The sequence below is a fragment of the Lycium barbarum genome, chromosome 8, assembly GCF_019175385.1.
Source record: "Lycium barbarum isolate Lr01 chromosome 8, ASM1917538v2, whole genome shotgun sequence".
Taxonomy (NCBI): Eukaryota; Viridiplantae; Streptophyta; class Magnoliopsida; order Solanales; family Solanaceae; genus Lycium; species Lycium barbarum.
This window is the reverse complement of record NC_083344.1, coordinates 83,354,127-83,375,525: the sequence shown is the minus strand read 5'-3', so window position 1 is coordinate 83,375,525 and position 21,399 is coordinate 83,354,127. Positions and strand designations below refer to the sequence as shown.

The 21,399-nt window shown below is 38.0% G+C and overlaps 1 protein-coding gene across 1 annotated transcript; it reads left to right on the top strand.

Moving 5' to 3' along the window:
• Nucleotides 1-6,976: 6,976 nt before the first annotated feature.
• Nucleotides 6,977-19,831, top strand: LOC132607911 (uncharacterized). The gene is made up of 3 exons (XM_060321991.1): nt 6,977-7,139; nt 18,853-19,230; nt 19,326-19,831. Exons 1-3 carry the CDS (start codon nt 6,977-6,979, stop codon nt 19,829-19,831), a joined length of 1,047 nt encoding a protein of 348 aa, XP_060177974.1.
• Nucleotides 19,832-21,399: the final 1,568 nt, after the last annotated feature.

The window sequence follows — 21,399 nt, the reverse complement described above, 5'->3', positions numbered from 1 at the left end:
ACCGAGATACAGCTCCTCAGAAAGAAAAGACATTCTTCATTATTACAGGAGATGTAGTACTCAGATATCGAGGTAGATTGTGTGTTCCTAGTGTTGCAGGACTCCGTCAGTATGTTATGGGGGAAACCCATTATTGTCGCTATTGTATCCATCCGAGCACAACAAAGATGTATCATAATCTCAAGGAAGTGTATTGGCGGGATGGTATGAAGAAAGATATAGCGGAGTTTGTCACTTAATGTCCAAATTGTCAGCAAGTTAAGATAGAGCATCAGAAGCCCGGAGGTTTATTACAGGCTATGGAGATTCTGACATGGAAATGGGAGGTAATTAATATGGATTTCATCACAGGTTTTCCCAGTACGCAATGGAAGTATGATTCAATATGGGTCATAGTTAATAGGCTTACAAAGTCCGCTCATTTCTTACATGTCAGAACTACTTATGCAGCGGAAGATTATGTGAAACTTTATCTTAAGGAGATTGTACGACTTCGCGGTGTTCCTACAACCATTATTTTAGATAGAGGAGCATAGTTCATAGCTAACTTCTGGAAATCTTTTCAGAAAGGATTGGAGACTCAGGTGAGTCTTAGTACTGCATTTCACCTGCAGGCAGATGGATAAGCGGAGTATACTATACAGACACTTGAGGATATGTTGAGAGCTTGTGTACTTGATATTCAAGGCAGTTGGGATGATCATTTACCTCTTATCATGTTTTTCTACAATAATAGTTATCATTCCAATATCCAGAGGGCTCCTTATGAGGCTTTGTATGGAAGGAGATGCAGATTCCCTATAGGGTAGTTTGATATTGGAGAAAACCAGTTTGTTGCACCCAATTTAATTCAGCAAGCAGTTGATAAGGTGAAAATGATTCAGGAAAGATTGCTAGCAGCACAGAGTCGAAAGAAATCCTGTGCGAATAATCGACGACGCAAGTTAGAGTTTGAGGTAGGCGATTGGGTTTTCCTAAAAGTTTCTCCTATGAAAGGAGTAATGAGATTTGGAAAGAAAGGAAAATTGAGCCCTCGATACATAGGACCATATAGAATTGAGCCCTCGATAGATAGGACCATATATAATTATTCATAAGGTGGGCAAGGTTTCATATGAGTTGGAGCTAGCTTCTTAATTGAAGTATGTACATCGGTATTTCATGTGTCCATGCTCCGTAAGTGTATGGGAGATCCTTCGAGAGTCGTACTAGTAGATGATATCCAGGTGACCGAGCAGTTATCCTATGAGAAAGTCCCTACAGCCATATTGGATAGACAAGTTCGTCGATTGCGGACTAAGGATGTAGCTTTTGTTTAAGTGCTTTGGAGGAACAATAATGTTGAAGAGATGACATGCGAAGCTAAAGAGGAGATGAAGACAAAGGACCCGTAGTTGTTTCCATCATTCCAGGAGACTCATTGTGAAGCATCATCATCCCCAGGTATTGTTTTATTTATAGTTGTTGTGATTGGTCGTGTGAGGCCATAGTATTGATTTATGGTTGTTGTGATTGGTCGTGTGAGGCCATGGTGTTGTATATTTTAGTATGTGGACCTATGAGGCATTATTTTGGGTTTCTGTATATAGGATGGATTGGTACATTTACGGGGGAAACTCTGACGAAATGTTTATAGAATCCTTGAGATTTTAACATTCGGGGACGAATGTTCTTAAGGGGGGGGGGGGGGGGGGGGAGAATGTTACGGCTTGGAATTTCATGTCACTCACATTATGAACATTCCAATGTAAATCTAAATAGGACATGAAGACCTTGTAAGGTTAATAATGATGCTTGATGATTCTAATTAAGATTCCAAAGGCATTTGAGGCAAAAGAAGTAAGTTTGTCGGAGAAATTTTGGGTTGAGCCATATTTTGGGAAATATCGTATCGTTTGAGCTATGATTTACCTAGAAGAACCTTGAGAGAGACATATAAGGCCCATTATATGGTTTATGAAGTTTTATACAAGTGCCAAGAAGGTTCCATAAGGATTGGAGATCAAACGAATCGAAAAGATCTCATTTTCGCGAAATCGGGAAAAAGTGGGCAGTGTGCAGTCGCACACTCAATGCGCTGACCCGCACACTGGGTGCCAACTTACCAAAATGGCTGGAATTTCCCACCAAGATATTACCTAAGCCAAGGGTGGAGTGTGCGGCCGCACATTCAGTGTGCTACGCCGCATACTATGCGTCGGGGTGTGATTTGGCCACCTTTTTAAAACCCAAACGACACCCCAAATTCATTTCCACCCTTCAACGATTATTTCCCTACCTTTCTAGAGTTTTTTGAGATATTTTGAAGGTTCCCTAACCCTCTTCACCTTTCCATATCATCAAGAGAGAAGATCAACATCAAGAGCTTAAGGTGATCAAAGGGAGGTGATTGTTCTTGTTTTTTTTCAAAGTGGTGGTGAACTTGAGCTTGGAGGAAGTTAAGTGAAGTGAATTTCTTTGATTATAAGGTATTTTATTAATCTTGTCCTTATGGTTTAGTTGATATAAAGGTTTAATACACCTTAGAAAGGAAAAAAAATGAAAGTGGAGAAGCCATGGATGGTGTAATGAAGAAGATGACTATGAGTGAACTTATAAAAAGGGATTTTGGTTAGACTTGGGATTTAATTGAATATAACTTCTTGATTGGGATATTATGGATGTTGTTATTGTTGTTTTATAGTTTTTTTTTTCATATGGAGGAAGTTGATAAAATAGGGAAAGTGCTACCCAAATTTCGTTAACTCGTTAATTATGCTAGTTTGAGCTTAAGAGTGTCTCTTCAAGATTTAACCTTAGTGTAATTCCTCTTGAAGATATAATCTGTGAACTTGGACGGAGAACGTTAAGTGATTAAGAAGATGATAAGGTATGTTAAGGCTATTTCTTTTTCATTTTGGCTATTCCTATACCCCGTATGACTGTTCTTTCTGTTCATGTTTCTTGAGATTACTTATGTTGATGATGTTAGCTCTAAGGTTGTCCAACGGAGGTAAAATGACCTTATGTCACTCCGAGAGTCTATGTATACATTTTAGTTATGCATTGCATTCATATACATATGCACATCGACCCATGACCCTAAAGCGTTATATACGCGTATATTATTTGTGCATGGGGTATGGGGAAATGGATAGTAGTTATATGCGTATTACCACCTGATCAGCTGGTGCACTATTATATATGGATCGGGTCGTACGTTCCTCGGCACTATTATATATGGATCGGGCCGTATGTTCCTCGGCACTATTATATGGAATATGGATTGGGCTGAACGTTCCTCAGCACTATGACCTATATTTATATGCATGAGCGTGATTATCGTTGAGAGCATGCATACTATGCGCCCATAGAGGCATTGTCAATTATACAACTTTATGCACATAATTACAAATACTGGTTCATACAAATCTATGTGGACAGTTAGTGACATTTTAGTTCCTGATTACATTCATGATTCTTATGCTTATGCTTATGTTACCCTTATGCCTTACATACTCAGTACATTATCCGTACTGACTCCCCTATTGCTCGGGGACCTACGTTCTTGCTCGCAGGTGCAGGTAGACCGACAGGTCGTCTAGTTCAATAGGACCTCTATATCCAGTAGTGGTCAGCGCACTCCATTTGATCCGGAGCTGCAGCCTATTTTGGTATGTCATTCTTTTGAGATGTATACGCACATGGGTATGACAGGGCCCTGTCCCGTCATTTCTACCGCTTGACACTCCCGTAGAGGTCTATAGACAGTTGTATGTATATGTTAGATGATGTAACCTTGTCAGCTCCTATTCTTTTATGTACAGTATATGTAGCGGCCTAGTTGACCCGCACTGTTCTTTCAACATGTATGTATATATACACAGGTTGTACAGAGTTCATATGTCACCCCTTTCATGAGGCACTATGAGATCAGTTTGAGTTGCTTATGGGCTCTTGATGTTCATTATTGTCCAGATACAAGTACAGGGGTGTTTGGTCACTAGAGGTTAGACGCTCATCACGGCTCATCGGTTTGGGTCGTGATAGTTATAACCCGTACTTCGGGGTCAAACTAAGAGTGCTTAATATACTAAGGAGGTCATGTTTTAAGGTACTTGAATCATATAACATTCGTATCTTAATTTTTGAAGTCAAGTAAGTTGTAAAATAAAAGTTGGCGAAAAGTATCGCTTACATTCATAAATTTTGCTGAAATTTAGGTCTAATGTCACAGAGTTGTTCTCCAAATATACTTGGAGTTACGGGGTTATCAACCTATTAAATTGAAGGTCTACAAGTCCAGGTTCCATCGCATTAAACCATTCATCCATATGACATCGGAACAGAGAGATATTTGCGTTTTTGCGAAACTGCGCAGTCATCCTCGCAAGAACCCACTTGAGGCGGTGGAAACATTTTGATATATATAAAATGGCTACAACTCATTTTAATTTGTATTTTTCACTCCTTCCAGAGCCAAAACACCCCCAAAACCGTTCTCTTCATAATCCTAAGGTTTCGTCGAAAACAATCAAGTGGAAACAACCAAATCTTCTATCAAGAAAGTTGGAAACTACAACAGTAGCAACCCTATTATATTGTATAGTGATTGAGGGTGAAGTTGAACCAATTCAGCCATGGTTCTTAGGTTGTATGCACTGCTTAAGGAATGCGTAACACCTCTTTGGTCATGTGTTAACTTAATTTGATGTTGGTAAAGTTGTTTGAGGCAAAACACCGCAAGGCTACATCAAAATAAGTTACGTTAAGCCACTGTTTTGTAGGGTTTTTTTTGAATGTTTAAATATGACTTCTAATGGTTATAAGTTGTGGATTATAACCTGAATATATTGTCACTACGGTTATTGGTATTATTCATGTGTTAGTTGGAAAAAATGGAGAACAAAATATATGAAATATACGAATAGAAAGTTAAGGATGAGCGTACGAGTATGGATTGTTTTGGAATACATTTAAAGATATTTTGAGCAAAATATGATATGGTAAATATATGCATATTGTTATGAAGGGTGTGGACTGAAATATGAAAGGAGAGTTGGGTTTGAATGACGCTTTGTTATTCGTTAAACGAGCTTGCCGCTCCATATGATTCTTAAAGTAATTGAAGAGGTTTATATTGGACTATGTTGTAGTTGTTGCTATTGTTGATTGTTGTTGTTGTTGGGATGTTGACTAACCTTGGTGTCCTTTGGGATGTAGTATAAACAGGGGAGGTGCTGCTCGATTTTTCATAGGTTATAAGATTAGCAAAGTATGATAGTTGCGACATCGTTTGTTGATGACAACATCACTTATCTTATTGTAGACGCGAGGATATTCTGCAGGCGTAATTATAGACTAAGGAGGACATCATATAGGCATGTTAAGGCTATCCTTTTTTTCATATTGGCATGACCCTTATGATATGAACGAACGAACAAATGAATGAGCTTCCATATTACTCCACTCTTAGAAGCAATAGGAGTACTCTAGTCTTTGATGTTCCTGTAACCCTTTTTATGATTATTCCTTCTGTCCATGGGTCTTGAGATTACGTATATTGATGATATTAGTTCAAAAGATGTCTATCGGAGGTAGTACGACATTATGTCACTCCGAGAGCTCCATTTATTCAATTTACTTATGCATTGCATTCATTTATACATATGCACATTGACCCATGACTAGAAGGCGTTATATACGCGTATATTATATGTATGTGGGGTATGGGGAAAGGGATAGGTGTTATATACGCATTACCACATGATCAATTGGTACACAATGATTATAATGCTGATGATGCCCACAGAGGGGCCAATATGATATATGGATCGGACTGCGCGTTCCGCAGTATTAACATTATGGATCGGGCTGTATGTTCCACAGCACTAATAGTTATACTATGACCCATGTATATGATTTTTGTAAGAAAGCATGCATGTCCTATGGCCTCATAGGAACTTCCAGTTATACAGAGTTATACAGACATTTTTGGATATCCAATAACACAGATACATTGCGATATGCAGATTAACTCATATACCTTAGATGTTTTTCATGATTCTTACGTATATGCTATTTTCATGCCTTACAGACTCGGTACGTTATTCGTACTGACTCCTTATTGCTTGGGGGGAGGGGGCTGCGTTTCTTGCCCGCAGGTTCTGAGATATAGGTTGGTGATCTATCTATTAGGATGTCAGCTCAGCGGATAGGTTTGATGCACTCCATTCGTTTCGGAGATGCCAGGAGTCAACATGGTCGTATGTATATATATATATATATATATCTATATATGCACATGTGTATGGGTATGGCGGGTCCCTGTCCCGGCCACGTTGTGTTGTGTTTTCCAGTAGAGGCTTGTAGACAGTTATGTATTGTCAGATGATTTCCAGTATAGTTAGATGATGTACAGTCAGATCAGTCTTTCAAAATAGATTGATACATGCATGCTCCTTGTGAGTTTATTGAGAGTCGTATGATGGACCTATCGGCTCACCTATGTTTATGTTGATACTACAGATATATGTCAGGTGGTGCTTGACTAGTATAGTCAGGTGCCTGTCGTGGCCCTCCAGTTTGGGTCGTGACAAAAGTGGTATCAGAGCAGTTCGTCCTAGGGTTGTCTACAAGCCGTGTCTAGTAGAGTTTTGTTTAGAGGTGTGTTGCGTGCCACATTTATAAACAGGAGGCTGTAGGATATTTAGGATGGTCCCCTTATTTTCTTACTCTAGATTGTGCTATAGAGCCAAGTCATTGTATATGAAATTCCTAATTCTAACCTTGATCGTTTTGTAGTTGATGGATGACTTCTATAAGGAAGAATGTTAATGGTTCAAGGAATATGAGGGTGAGTTATTCTATTGAGACAGATCCCTTTGAAGACATGCCCTCTGTTGTGATAGACCCATCTAAAAATTTGCCTTCTATTGAGACAGACCCGTTAGAGATTCAACAAGAATTTGCAGGGTAGGTAAGGAACAAGCAGATCATGGGAGCTGACTTCAGGACTCCGCACTATGATAGACTATTCGATGAGGTAGTCCCTTCTGTGAGGCCAAAGAGTTTGCAGATGGGAAATTCGAGTAGACCAAGCATGATGAGGTCTGTGGAACTTGGTTCAAATGAAAATGGTGGCCAATCTGGAAGGATAAGTAGTTAGTACATTTGTAGAAAATACAGGTGTCACTGAGCATCTTTTAGAAGGACAAGGGGAGGGAAATCTTCCCCAACTACCTTTGGATCGATTCGTGCCAGACCAAGGTTTCGGAGTAGGATCACAGTAAGAACTTGAATTATCGGAATACTAAGATTAAAATGATGAATAAAAGAAGGTAAGGTTTTTTAATTTAATGGATGTTAGAGTGTTATAGGTAAATTTTTGAAACGTCGATGTTAGTAGAATCAGTTGAAGGAAATAAGGAAATTTGATTAACAAAAAGTTTAGAAGGGAAATTTGAAATTTGGAAAAAAAAAAAAGGGGTGATCAGATATGATATGTGATATGAGTTTTATTACCTTGTAACTTGTTATGCTGATACCCCTATGTTGCTAAGTTGTATGTCATATGTTCATTTATATATTTAGCCCTGGAAGGCATTGGATGTATTTTCTAGACTGTGTGCAGGTTTGGATAGTAATGATTATAGAGGAAACTCTGCCAAAATTTCTCGAAACTTAAGGATAACTACTGGGTGTGTGTTTACACTACAGGTGAGATTGTTATGACAAATAAATGGAGCAAGTAGTTAGAGGTGAAACGGGAACCATTTTTGGTATAGACTTTACCAAATGACCTTAGGTCGGGAGAGCGAATAGTAAGGTAGTGTGACAAGTAAAGGAGAATAGGAGATAAGGGCACAAAGAGGAAGTAATATGTTTCTTCTGACCAGAAAGTTGAGAAAGAGGTGAATGCTTATACAATGAGGAAGTCAAAGAGACCAGTCGCTCCGAATATATCAAGAAGTTTACTAATCCTTATGTACTTTCCTAAGACTAAGATATGAGACGAACATATATATATATATAGTACGGATACAGGTTGGCAAGTCAGAGCTTGGCCCATGATTGTGGATAAAAGCATATCTGTTTGTACAGACCAGCCCTACGGACCCTTAGCAATGCCACAGGGCAATAGATTGAGAAAAGGGTTTCATGGAATTTAGAATTTACTAAGGATGGTTACATGACAACGGGTAATTACTATCGATAGGAAAGGAAGGATAAGTAAGGAAAGAAAGAGACAGAATAATATGATAGTTGGAAGCATGATAAGAAGAAACAACAAGGTAAATGGGATGACGAAAAGAGAGTATCAAATATACGAACCGTATGTGACTAAAAGAAAGGAAACATGTTATGAACAGAGGAAGAGAGGTTTGAGGAAATAGGTGAATAACAAAATATCTACCCGTTATGACGACTTCGATAAGTAGAGTATGAAGGAAATGCAACCCTTATGAGTACTTCGGTGTTAAGTAAGAATTTTAGTGGGTACTTTAAGACAATTGAGATTCTGAAGGAAACACAAAGATATGTGATAAGTGATCATTTCAATCGAGACAAGAGACGATAAAATTATTAAGTACCTCATTTCTTCATATATATGCTAAGGAAAACTCTAAACCTATTCTAAGTTCCCCCAATGATTCCGCCGAACTTCTAAGAGATCCCCAAAAGGACTACACTTCGCCACATCAATGGTACACCGGAATAGCGAAGAAATATACGTCAACAGTATTATGAGTTGATTGAGGGAAATTGCAAAATGACCCAACCCTGAGTTTTAAAATAATTTGTTGCCAAAGGTAAGTTTAAGGTATTCATGATTATGCCTAAGGTCATCTTACTGTGGATTGTGTTATTTAAGTAAAAGAAGACAAAGGAAAACATGGAAATGAACGAGATATTGTTCTAGTGTTCGTTGGACCCTTTTAAGTATTTATTGAGGCAGTTATAAATGGAAATCATAGTTAAGGATGCAAGTAAGATGTTCCTAATGTTGTGATGCCTTGCGAGTAGATCACTAAAGGGAAAAAAATGAGTAGATACCCGAATACGAGTACGGTAGCTAAGACGGCATGGTTACGGATTATGTTGGGAAGGAATTTTGGGATAAATATGGGCTGTTTCGGATAAAATGACTTATGCGAGAAATGATTTATATATTTCAAGCCCTCGAGATCTGAAATCGTAGCGAGAAATATTATGACAAGAGGAATCTACTATATTGTTTAGTAATCGTTATAGTGCAGATGATAATGCAGAGATTAACCCCCAACATCATAAACAACATTCACGTATTGAGATATGATAATGAAATGTCAGAATGTGCAAATTGGAGGACGAAAGAAGGACGTGAAAATCCCTAAATGGCAACAAGGTAGAACCAGTTATAAGACATAGTTAAGGGATAGATATGAGGTATTAATATCGGCGTAAGAAAAGATATTGTGCAGAGAGTTATTTATACAGTGAATGTTGATCTGATATGGTAAGAAGGTATATCTATAAGTGCTTCCTAACTATACGACAAGAGACTCGCGTGAATAATTTAGTAAATGAATGGAAGGATGATGACTACATAAGAAAGGATAAACGGTGAAGAACGTCCATAATAACCCAGCGTGGAAAATGATCGACACGTTACTATATCAAGCAGAGTAAGGGTAAGCAAATAGCTACCGATTCATCCTTTATGTTATTGAGTAAATACTCAAAGGACATCAAGAAGAGACTAGTAGAAAAAAAATTAATGAATTAAGATTACGATGAATCCCAGTAGGCGACAAATCGCAGACCCATGTTTTAAAATATTACGAGCTATAAACGATGCTTTATGAGGGGGAACATGTTACCAAGCATGACTTATGAGAACTTTTGGATAATTTGATTTGGGCGAGTTACGAAGAGACAAACATTGAATAACCAGTTCAGAAGGATCGTAAGTCATGTGGACATGAATATGACCTATGCGAAGTCAAAAGAGAATGAGAAGTATCCAAAACTAAGTAAAGGTTTAGGCTGGACAAGAAAGTAAAGACAGCAACGTCGAATCGTTAGTAAGAAAGACAAAATTTTAGAGTATATTGTCATATAGAGAAGTCGACATAATTGATCATAAATAAGGAACGAAGGACGAAGTGAACAATTTCAAAAGGACTGCAGGCCGCAGGAAGATGACCGAGTTCGATGCTGGAATTAGAAGCAAGAGGAACTATAAGGACTAAGGATGTGATGTTGAATAATGAAGTATCAGATAGTAGGTTGAACTAAGGTGGGAAACATTCGGTTACGACTTGCATATGAAAATGACACCTCCCAAATGAAGCGTTAGTAACATCCAAGAAAGGTTATCAATTTTAAATAGTGAGCTGGTAAGCGAATAGCTTCAAGGAAGGTGCAAGTTCTGTGGGAAATGTTATATAAAGAAATAAAGTACAGGGAAATTCCAACATAGTGATCTATGAAGGAAGCGAAATGAAATAAGCTAATAGAGGAAATGAAAGGAAATGACCAAGTTAACAGCAAGGGCTATAGTAAGAAATGAGAGAAGAATTACAAGACGAATGCGACGAAGGAAAATGGAGGAGCTACTGCTAAAATCTACTGGAAATCGCGATAAATAAAGATTGAGACACACAACATCCAAACCTCCTAAGTATAAAAAGTCTAAGATGTGAAGATCAATGCTGCAAGTTAAGAGATATTTTATAAATTTATGCACATATGGAATAACATTGATTTTCAAGACAATAATTACACTAAGTTAACAATCTAAGACGAATGTTCCAAAGGGCAGAAGGATGTTACACCCCGTACTTTTATACGTTGAGTTTCGTCATGAGTTAATCGACGTAGATTGAGAAAGCAAAATTTTCGTCGAGGTCATAAGAGATTCGAAATATCATCCTATGTATATCGTAGTTTATAATCATGTTTGGTAAGTATTGAGAAGGTTGGACACCAAATGAATTGGAAAGAATAAGTTTTGTCGAAAGTCGGCAAGTTTGAGAATGTTATAACCTGTACTTCGGGGTCAAACTAAGAGTGCTTAATATACTAAGGAGTTCTTGTTTTAAGGTACTTGAATCATATAACATTCGTATCTTAAGTTTTGAAGTCAAGAAAGTTGTAAAATAAAAGTTGGCGAAAAGTATCGCTTACGTTCATAAATTTTGCTGAAATTTGGGTCTAATGTCACAGAGCTTTTCTCCCAATATACTTGGATTTACGGGGTGATCCACCTATCAAATTGAATTTCTATGAGTCTAGTTTCGAACGCATTAAACCGTTCATCCATAAAACATTAGAACAGGGAGAGATTCATATTTTTGCGAGACTGCACAGGAATTCTCGCTAGGACCCACTTGAGGTGGTGGAAACATTTTGATATATATGAAAGGCCTACAGTTCATTCTAATTCATATTTCTCACTCCTTACAGACCCCAAACACCCCCAAAACCCGTCTCTTCATAATCCTAAGGTTCCAACGCAAAAATCAAGTGTAAACAACCAAATCTTCCTTCAAGAAAGTTGGAAACTACAAGAATAGCAAGCCTATGATATTTTATAATGATTAAGGGTGAATTTGAACTGATTCAGTCATGGTTCTTGGGTTGCATGCACTTGTTAACGTATGCAAAACACCCTTTTGGTCGCGCGTTAGCTTAATTTGATGTTGGTAAAGTTGTTTGAGGCCAAACACCACAAGTCCACAACAAAATAAGTTAAGTTAAGCCATTGTTTTGTAGGGGCTGTTTTGAATGGTTAAGTATGACTTCTAATTGTTTTAAGTTGTGAATGATAGCCTGAATATATTGCCACTACGGTTATTGGGATTATTCATTTGTTAGTTGGAAAACATAGATAAGAAAATATATGAAATCTACGAATAGAAAGTAAAGGATTAAGCGCAGGAGTATGGATTAGTTTGGAATACATTTAAGGATATTTTGAGCTAAATATGATAGAGTAAATATATGCATATTGTTATAAAGGGAGAGTTGGACTGACTTAAAGGAGGGTTGGGTCTGAATGACGCTTTGTTATTCATTAAATGAGCTTACCGCTCAATACGATTCTTAAAGTAATTGAAGAGGTTTATATTGGATTATATTGTAGTTGTTGCTACATTTGATTGTTGTTGTTGTTGGGATGTTGATGACCCTTGGTGTCCTTTAAGATGTAGTATAAACAGGAGAGGTGCTTCCCGATTTTTCATAGGTTATAAGATTAGCAAAGTATGATAGTTGAGACACTGTTTGTTGATGATGATATCATTTATCTTGTTGTAGACACGAGGAGATTCTGCGAGCTTAATTATAGACTAAGGAGGAGGTCATACAGGTATGTTAAGGCTATCTTTTCTTTCATTTTGGCATGACCCTTATGATATGAACGAACGAATGAATGAACGAGCTTCCATATTACTCTATTCTTAGAAGCAACAGGAATACTATAGCCTTTGATGTTCCTGTACCCCTTTTTATGATGATCCCTTCTGTCCATGTGTCTTGAGATTACGTATATTAATGATATTAGCTCAAAAGATGTCTATCAGAGGTGGTACGACTTTATGTCACTCCGAGAGTTCTATTTATTCATTTTACTTATGCATTGCATTCATTTATATATATGCACATTGACCCATGACCAGAAGGTGTTATATACGTGTATATTATATGTATGTGGGGTATGGGGAAAGGGATAGGCGTTATATACACTTTACCACCTGATCAGTTGGTACACGATGATGATAATGATGATGATGCCCATAGAGGGGCCGATATGATATATGGATCGGACTGCACGTTCCGCAGCACTAACATTATGGATCGTGTTGTACATTCCATAGCACTAACACTTATACTATGACTCATGTATATGATTTTTGAAAGAAAGCATGCATGTCCTACGCCCTTAGAGGCGCTTCCAGATATACAGAGTTATATAGACATTACTAGATATACAGTCACACAGATACATTCAGATATACAGATTAACTCGTATATCTCAGATGCTTTTCATGATTCTTACGTATATGCTATTTTCATGCCTTACATACTCGGTACTTTATTCGTAGTAACTCCCCTATTGCTTAGGGGGCTGCGTTTCATGCCAGCAGATTCTGAGATATAGGTTGGTGATCCATCTATTAGGATGTCAGCTCAGCGGATGAGGTTGATGCACTGCATTTGTTTCGTAGATGGCAGGAGTTAACATGGTTGTGTGTGTGTATATATATGTATATATATACGTATGTGTGCACATGTGTATGGGTATGGCGGGGCCCAGTCCCAGCCACGTTGTGTTGTGTTTTCCAGTTGAAACTTGTAGATAGCTATGTACAGTCAGATGGATCTTTCAAAACAGATTGATACATGCATGTTCTTTGTGAGTTTATTGAGTGTCATATGATAGCCCTGTTGGCTCACCTATGTTGATGTTGATATTATAGATGTATGTCAGGTGGTGCTTGACTAGTATGGTCAGGTGACCGTCATGGCCCTCCAGTTTAGGTCGTGGCAGTAACTTCAAGTATGAGTTCACTACTTGAAAATAGCTTGCTAGTCATAGTTTGGGTTGCAAGGCTGAGGTAGGAATTAAGTTGCAGAGTTTGTATCTTAATTTGCAGTTGGTTCAATGTTGTAGTGGAGTTTGGGAAAAATCCTACAGGTCTCTAGGTCATGGTTTTTATCACCCTTGTGAGTCGGGTGGTTTGCACGTAAAAATACTGTGCCGTTTAACTTATTTTTTTTTCGTAAACACGTTCATATAACAGGTTAGGTAATGTATTCTGTCCATTGGAAACAAGTAGGTCATCATTGGGAAAGACCCTAGGTTATGAACTGCTAACAAATAGTATCAGAGCAGGTTCTTCTCAAAGGCTTATCACTTTAGAGAAGATCATGATAAACACTGCACCACATATTAGGTAAAGTCAAGGGTAATCAACCTTGTTTGATAGTAAATATTATGCACGGTGGAAACCTAGAAGGGAAGACCATCTACAAGCTGAATATTACGAACCATGGGAGAGAATAATTTATGGACCCAAGCATCCCACTAAGAAGGCATGGCCTATAAGGCGTTGAGAGGTATATGGACCTCACGAGTCCCCTATGGGTCATGACTATAAGGCATGGCCTACAACATGTGTTTACCAGGTATAAGATTGTCCAGTGCATTGCATTCATTTGATCCATTGCACTGTTACATGATTACATAATTACTCATGAAATTTGGTGAAGCATGACAAAAGGGTAAAGATTGAGAATTGTGGGCTTTATTGTTCCTTAAGTCTATTTTCAATCTTTGTATACTTTATGCGTGATTCCTTCGTTGTTGGCCTATGCTGCCTACAGAGTACTAGCGGTTTGTACTTATACTACACTTGCTACACTTTTTGGGTGCAGATATAGACTCGTGCTCCAGTTTCGAGGATGGTGGTTGATCTCGACGTAATCCTACTCCAGATTTTAGGGTGAGCTACAGTTGGACGCGTAGCCCTAGATCTTTCTATTTATGTTATACTATCTATCTTTATTTCGAGACACCTTTCCATTTATGTATTATTTAAGACTTGTAAAATTTAGTTAGAATCTCTTGTATGAGTCAGACAGGTGTTGGTACTTGTAAGACTAAGATATTCTTTTGCATTTTCACATATCTAAATTAATACTGTTAGATAATGTTTCATGTGTATTTAACTTTTCTGCTTTATTCTATAAATTACTTGACTATTTTGGGATTGTTTGCTTACCGTGGGATAGTCTAGATTCCATCACAACCCGTGAATTTAGTCGTGACAAATATGGGTGTCTACGAACTCGTATGCTAATGTAGAATCTGTAATTGAATAAATTGTGATCATTTCGAGGCTCTTCGAAAGGGCAAGGCTTTTTTGTGAACATCGAACTTATAAAAAGGGGGTAATGGGGAATAAAATGGATTCCCATACTTGTGAGATGGTGAGCACTTGTATTTTGTATCGATGCCATGTTATGGAAATTTGTGAAGTATCAAGTCATGTAGTCTGGCATGAATGCCATACCTTGGGTATTAGCTGATATCTTAGATTTCTTTACATGAATTTTGATTGACACATGAGATTTCTTCGTTGATGCTTCTATGCTTTATACCTATCTTACTTGTGTTTTCATCACTCCTTATGTAACGACCCGTTATGTCCTTTTGATGTTTTTTGCTATTTTGCCTATTTTACCCCAGTGGACCTTCACCCTAGATCCTCTAGAGTGTTTTGGCTTGTGGGGATGGGTGTCGCGACTCCCTTGGCGTTCGGATGTATTTTGAGTGAGAAAATGGAATTTTTGAGAATTCTTAATTATTGGGTTGACTAAAGTCAACATCGGGGGTAGATGAGACCTTTTGGGGATTTTGTCCATTCCATTAGGTCTGTAATGTAGATTATAACTTGGTAGAGTAGTTGGTAATATTGTCGAGGGGCTCAGGCATATTTCGGTCTTTTGATTGGAAAGTTGATTTTTCGGCGTTTGGGATTCACCGAGTCAAGATGACCGCTTTTGGAAACTTCAAGGATACGGATGAGTTCGTAGCATGATTCTAGAGTGGTTTGCATACACGGTGTGTATCTGGGAGGTTCCGGATGAGTCTCGGGATTTCGGGGTGAATGGGTGAGAACACTAGATTTTTATGGGGTCTGATGCGTCGCATCTCCGACACTTGTTCTGCAGATGTGTGCTCGCTTCTGTGGCGTTTGGTCTGCATCTACGGACCTAAGGGATTTAATGAGGTTCCGCATATGCGAGAGAAAGGGCGCAGGTGCGGGGCCGCATCTGCGAGATCACTGGCAGAAATTAGATAATTATTCCTAACTTCGAACCTTAGGCTTTTCATTCACATATTTGAAGTTGGGAGCTTAGCTAAGGGCGATTTTCGAGGGTTTAGCAAGGATTATCAAGTGGGCAAGTTTCTAACCTTCACCTTATGCTTATATCAATGATTATTAAGGAATCTAAGGGTATAAATCATGACCTAAGATAGAATTGGGGGTTCATGAACTGTCACGCCCAAAACCCACCCTAGACGTGACCGACATCCGACGTCATGAAAAAACATCGGAAGAACCTAAAAGATGAAATAACAACACTTGAACCCGCCAGGTTCAATATTCACCTCCAACAGTTTATAAGATAAATACAATCACATCATGATATATGAATTAAATTAGCGGAAGTCTTTAATATGATGAAACTTAATCAAAATGTAACATATGCCTAAGATTTAAACTACTTGACAACTACCCATAAGAATGTAAACTATGGAGCTTCTAAGATAAGGAATGATTGTCTAACACATCGGGACACAACCCGCTAAAAAGCTAAAATAATGAATAAATATAATGAGGGTGTCCCACGAATGAACATGTGGGCTCACCAAGTCAGCAACAACAACAAGTCCTTCCTAAGCGCCTGAAGTATCAAGGACCTGCTCTTCTCCATTACCTAACATGCCATCAAAAACAACAATGGTATTCCTGAGTACTTCGTACTCAATGAGTGCCTAGTGGACAACAAGTAATACGAAAACAGAGCACAATAATACTTAAAGAAATCAGTTCTGAAAACAATGTGAAATCAATGTAAAAACAGTTATTCAACTTGTGTATCTCGGTAAGCATTATCAAAACCGATTAAGAAGCCTTTTTTCAAGTTACAACTTTCTAATACGCCTTTTAAATTGATCATGACTGTCAACAACAATTCTATGAAAGAACAATAATATCACACATGCCAATACAGGCACAAGAATCAATCACATCGAAGGGATGACCGTACAGGTTACTTACTCACAGCACACCACACCGGAATATGTAATTCACGGTGGCTATCCTTTCTCCCGAATAGCTAGGCATAAACTGTACTCTGGGTAGCGAACCCGGTAGTGGCCACTCTCCCTCCCGAATGGCTAGGCAATTACCACACTAGGATCCATAGTGACTGCCGTCCTCCCGACTAGCTAGGCCAAAGACAACAATAAAGTTCATAGCATAAAAGCCGATTAACAATTTGTCTCAAGGTAGTCACATCATCAATTAGCTTTAAAGTTCATTATGCGATATATGGTAAAGATAACTCATTTCAAAGAATATCTTGAAAACATTTATACTCCCTTAAACAAGATTTCAATATCACAATTCAACATGAAAATATTACTATCAATTCTTAGTCATTGTTATTGATCATCTCTTATAGAGGAAAAACGTGTATAAAATTATAGGTGTACTTAGAGAATGATACAAACTAAGTTTAATATGGGCTTGTACCCTCATGCACATTTACCATAATTAAAGCAAGAAATAGAGTTTCAGTTCCTAAGAAGTTCACCTTTTTATTCAATGAATAACCTTTTAAAAGAGACATACTTTCAAAACCAGTTTTCAAAAGAGAGACATACCTTAATTACGTTATACAAAGTTTAACAGATTACTTTCCTAGAGGAGAATCACCCAAACCCTAGCTTGAATTCTGTTGAAATAGATTATCTTGCTACTCCCTTGAAATAGGAGGTTTTGAGAAGTAATTTTCATACCTAGGGTTTTTGAACAGGTGAAGGGTGATAAAATTAACTGAACCCATGTTTATATAGTTTCTGATGGATGCGAGAAAAGTACATCTAAGAAGGACGGGATGTACTTTTAAGTACGGGCCATTCTTTCAGGTCGTACTTCCAAGAACTTTATAGAGGCAATTGTTGAGACATGGGGAAAGGACAACAGAAAGGACGTCCCGTTCTTTGAAGTAGGGGCCGCACTTTCCCTAAAATTTCCAGAATTTTCAGATTTGCAAAGCCAAAGAATACCCACAGAAGTGGGGGCCGCACTTTTCCTAAAATTTCCAGAACGTTCAGATTTGCAAAGCCAAAGAATACCCACAGAGTACGGGCCGTACATCGAAGCACGGGCCGTACATTGAAGCACGGGCCATACTTTCATCGTAGAATTCATCAATTACTGTTGAAAATGGGATTTTCATTCCAACACTCCCTGTTTTGGTTTCTACGTCCCGAATTGTGAACATAACCTAACTTATAAGGTTCAAAAAGACTTATAAAATGCTTTCACATTCCATATGGATTTATGGGATGTTACATGTACCCTAAGCTAAAAAATAAGAATTTTCTTCAATTGATCATGAAATTGATATGGGATTGGGTTGATTTTTGGTATCTAGGCTCTGTAGATCATGGTAGACCAATTTTGGTTAAATTTTCTAATTTACCCTTTTGACTCGGAATCCAATTTTGGGTTCCATTTTGGGTCCGGATTATATCTATGTCAATATGGGTACCGATAGACTTGTGTTCAAATGTGCAGTCCATATTTGACCAGATTGGGGCCATTCAGTGGTCGTATGAAAAGTCTAGCAGAATTTGTGATTCAAACACCTAACTTCAGGCAGGTTGAGACTTTGTACTTTATATAGAGTGTCGTGACTGGTCTAAATGAACCTAATTAAGAGGGATAATGGGGTTACTAAGGGGATCCCGATACTAGAGAGGTGACGAACATTTGTATGGAGTACCTGTGCCATGATATGGGTAATTGTGTACTTAAATTGCATAGTTGGTCTAAATGCCATTCTTTGGGCATTAGCTTGTAGATGTTACTATCCTATGGATATGTGATTTGGTTCTGAAGTCGGTACCTTCTGGAGCATTAGGTCGGTTAACAGTATGGAAGCCTTTACAACACTCATTCAAATGCAAAATAAGTATCACTTTAGTTTTGTGGGATTATTGGAGCCTTTTCAGGTAGCAGAAAAAATTGAAGACTATAGGAGGAGAATAGGAATGCAGCATGCTTTGGTGAACTGCTTTTGTAGATGGCCTTTTTGAGGTTAATGTGTTGATGGATCATGTTCAGCAGCTCAACCTCAATTTAAGAGTTGTGGGTACAAATGAGGTAATGGTGATCACCTTGGTGTATGCAAAATGTACTCAAAGAGAGAGAACGAAATTGTGGGAAAATCTGGCTAATAATATTCAACATCCTTGGTTGGTAGGTGGGGATTTCAACTCTATTGTGGCTGATTCTGAGAAATATGGGGGTCTGCTACTTACTTTAAATGAAATTCAAGACTTCAGGGCTTGTATTCAGAACTGTAATATTGAGGACTTGGGTTTTAAAGGCAGCAATTATACATGGTGGAATGGACATAGTGGAGAGGATTTTATTTTTAAGAGACTTGATAGATGCTTGGGTAACAAAGTTTGCTAGATAAGTTTCCTGGCACTGAAGTGACTGATCTGATAAGAATAGGGTCTAATCATGCTCCATTGTTAATATCTTACTCAGGAGATAATGAACCAATTCAGAAACCTTTTAGAATTTTGAATCTTTGGGTGAAGCATGAATCCTTTTTAGATAAAGTAAAGGGATTTTTGTCTGTGGATTTTGTGGCAAACCCTTTTACTCTTTTTCATCACAAATTGAAAACGGTAAAGGCATGTTTGACTCAGTGGAGTAAAGAGACTTATGGGAATATATATAAAGATATTGAGACTCTAGAAGATATTATTAAAGTACATGAACAACAGTTTGAAATGCAACCAACTTCAATTAACAGGGGGAGTTTTCACAGAGTTCAGGCAAAGTTAACAAAAATTTTGCACTTAGAGGAGGAATTGTGGAAGCAAAAAGCTGGGACGCAGTGGTTCCAAGATGGGGATAGGAATACTAAATTCTTTCATGCTTATGTAAAAGGAAGAAGAAAGAGGCTGCAAGTGAATAGGACTCAAGATCAACAAGGAAACTGGCTGGACGAAAAAGAGGAGATAGTAGAGAACGCTTTAAGATTCTAGAGAGATCAATTTACTAAAGAGGAAGATCCTTCTGATTTTGAAATTTTAGATCACCTTTCTAGGATCATTGATGAGGATATAAAAACAGAAACGGTGGGCATGCCTATTGAGGAAGAAGTTAAGAAAGTGTTTTTTAGCCTAAATGAGGAGAGTGCAGGTGGTCCAGAGTTTTACAGGTTTGTTCTATCAGACTTGTTAAGAAATAATCAAGGAAGATATTGTGCAGATGGAGATTGCTTACTTTTGTGGTGCAGAGCTACTAAGATTCATTAGACATACTAATTTGGTACTCTTGCCTAAAAAGGATGTTATATCAACATTTTCAGACATGAGACCAATTAGTTTGAGCAACTTTTTGAACAAAATTTTCTCAAGACTACTTCATGAAAGGTTAGTGGAGAAACTGGATGATATTGTCTCACTGAATCAGGCTAGTGTTGTTAAAGGAAGGAGTATTGTTGAAAATAGTTTGCTTACTCAGGAGATTGTGGCAGATATTAGATTAAGGACCAAGCATGAAAATGTGGTGATGATGTTGGACATGGCTAAGGCATATGACAGGGTATCTTGGCTATTCCTAACAACATTTCTAAGGAAATTAGGATTTTATGAGAGATTGATAGATATGGTATTCAGAGGAGGTAAATAGGGAGATCCTTTATCTCCAACATTTTTTATACTTACCTCTAAAGTGCTTACAAGGAACTTAAATGCTTTACACCATATTTCAAAATTTAAGGGATTTGGGATGCCTAAAAGGGGTCCAAAGATCAATCATTTGGCATAAGTAGATGACATCATTATTTTCTCATCAGCTGGTGTGTTATCAATAGAGTTGATCATGGTAATTTTCAAGAAGTATGAGAAGGTGTCTGGGCAGAAGATTAACATGGCAAAGAGTTCTTTGTATATGCATCAGAATGTGCCTGCTGATATAAGTATTACTGTTGAAATTGCTACAGTAATTGAAATGAAGGATTTTCCTTTCATGTATCTTGGCTTTCCAATTTTTCATAGTAGGAGAAGAAAGGATTTCTTTAATGTAATCATGATCAAGATCATGAACAGATTACAAGGTTGGAAGGGTAAATTGCTATCCTTTGGGGGGGGGGGGGGAGCTATTTTGATCAAGCATGTACTGCAGAGCATGCCCATACATCTGTTGTCAGCAGTCAACCCACCAGACTGTGTGATTAATCAAATGCATGGGATCTTTGCTCAATTTTTTTGGAGTAATACAACTGGAGGAAAGAGTATACACTAGGTAGCTTGGAACAAGATGTGTCTACCTATCAAGGAAGGAGGTTTGGGCTTCAGATCACTACATGATGTGTCCATGGCTTTATATTGTAAGGTTTGGTGGAATTTTAGAACAAAACCTTCCTTATGGCATGCTTTTATAAGTAATAAATACTGAAAGAGGGAGAATATAGTAGTTGTACAGTGGAGATATGGCACACAAACATGGAAAACAATGTTAGAGGCTAGGTGTCACGACTCGATTAAGGGGCCGCGACGAGCACCCGGTGCTATTTCACCCGGGCACCCCTTGACATATTTTCACATAA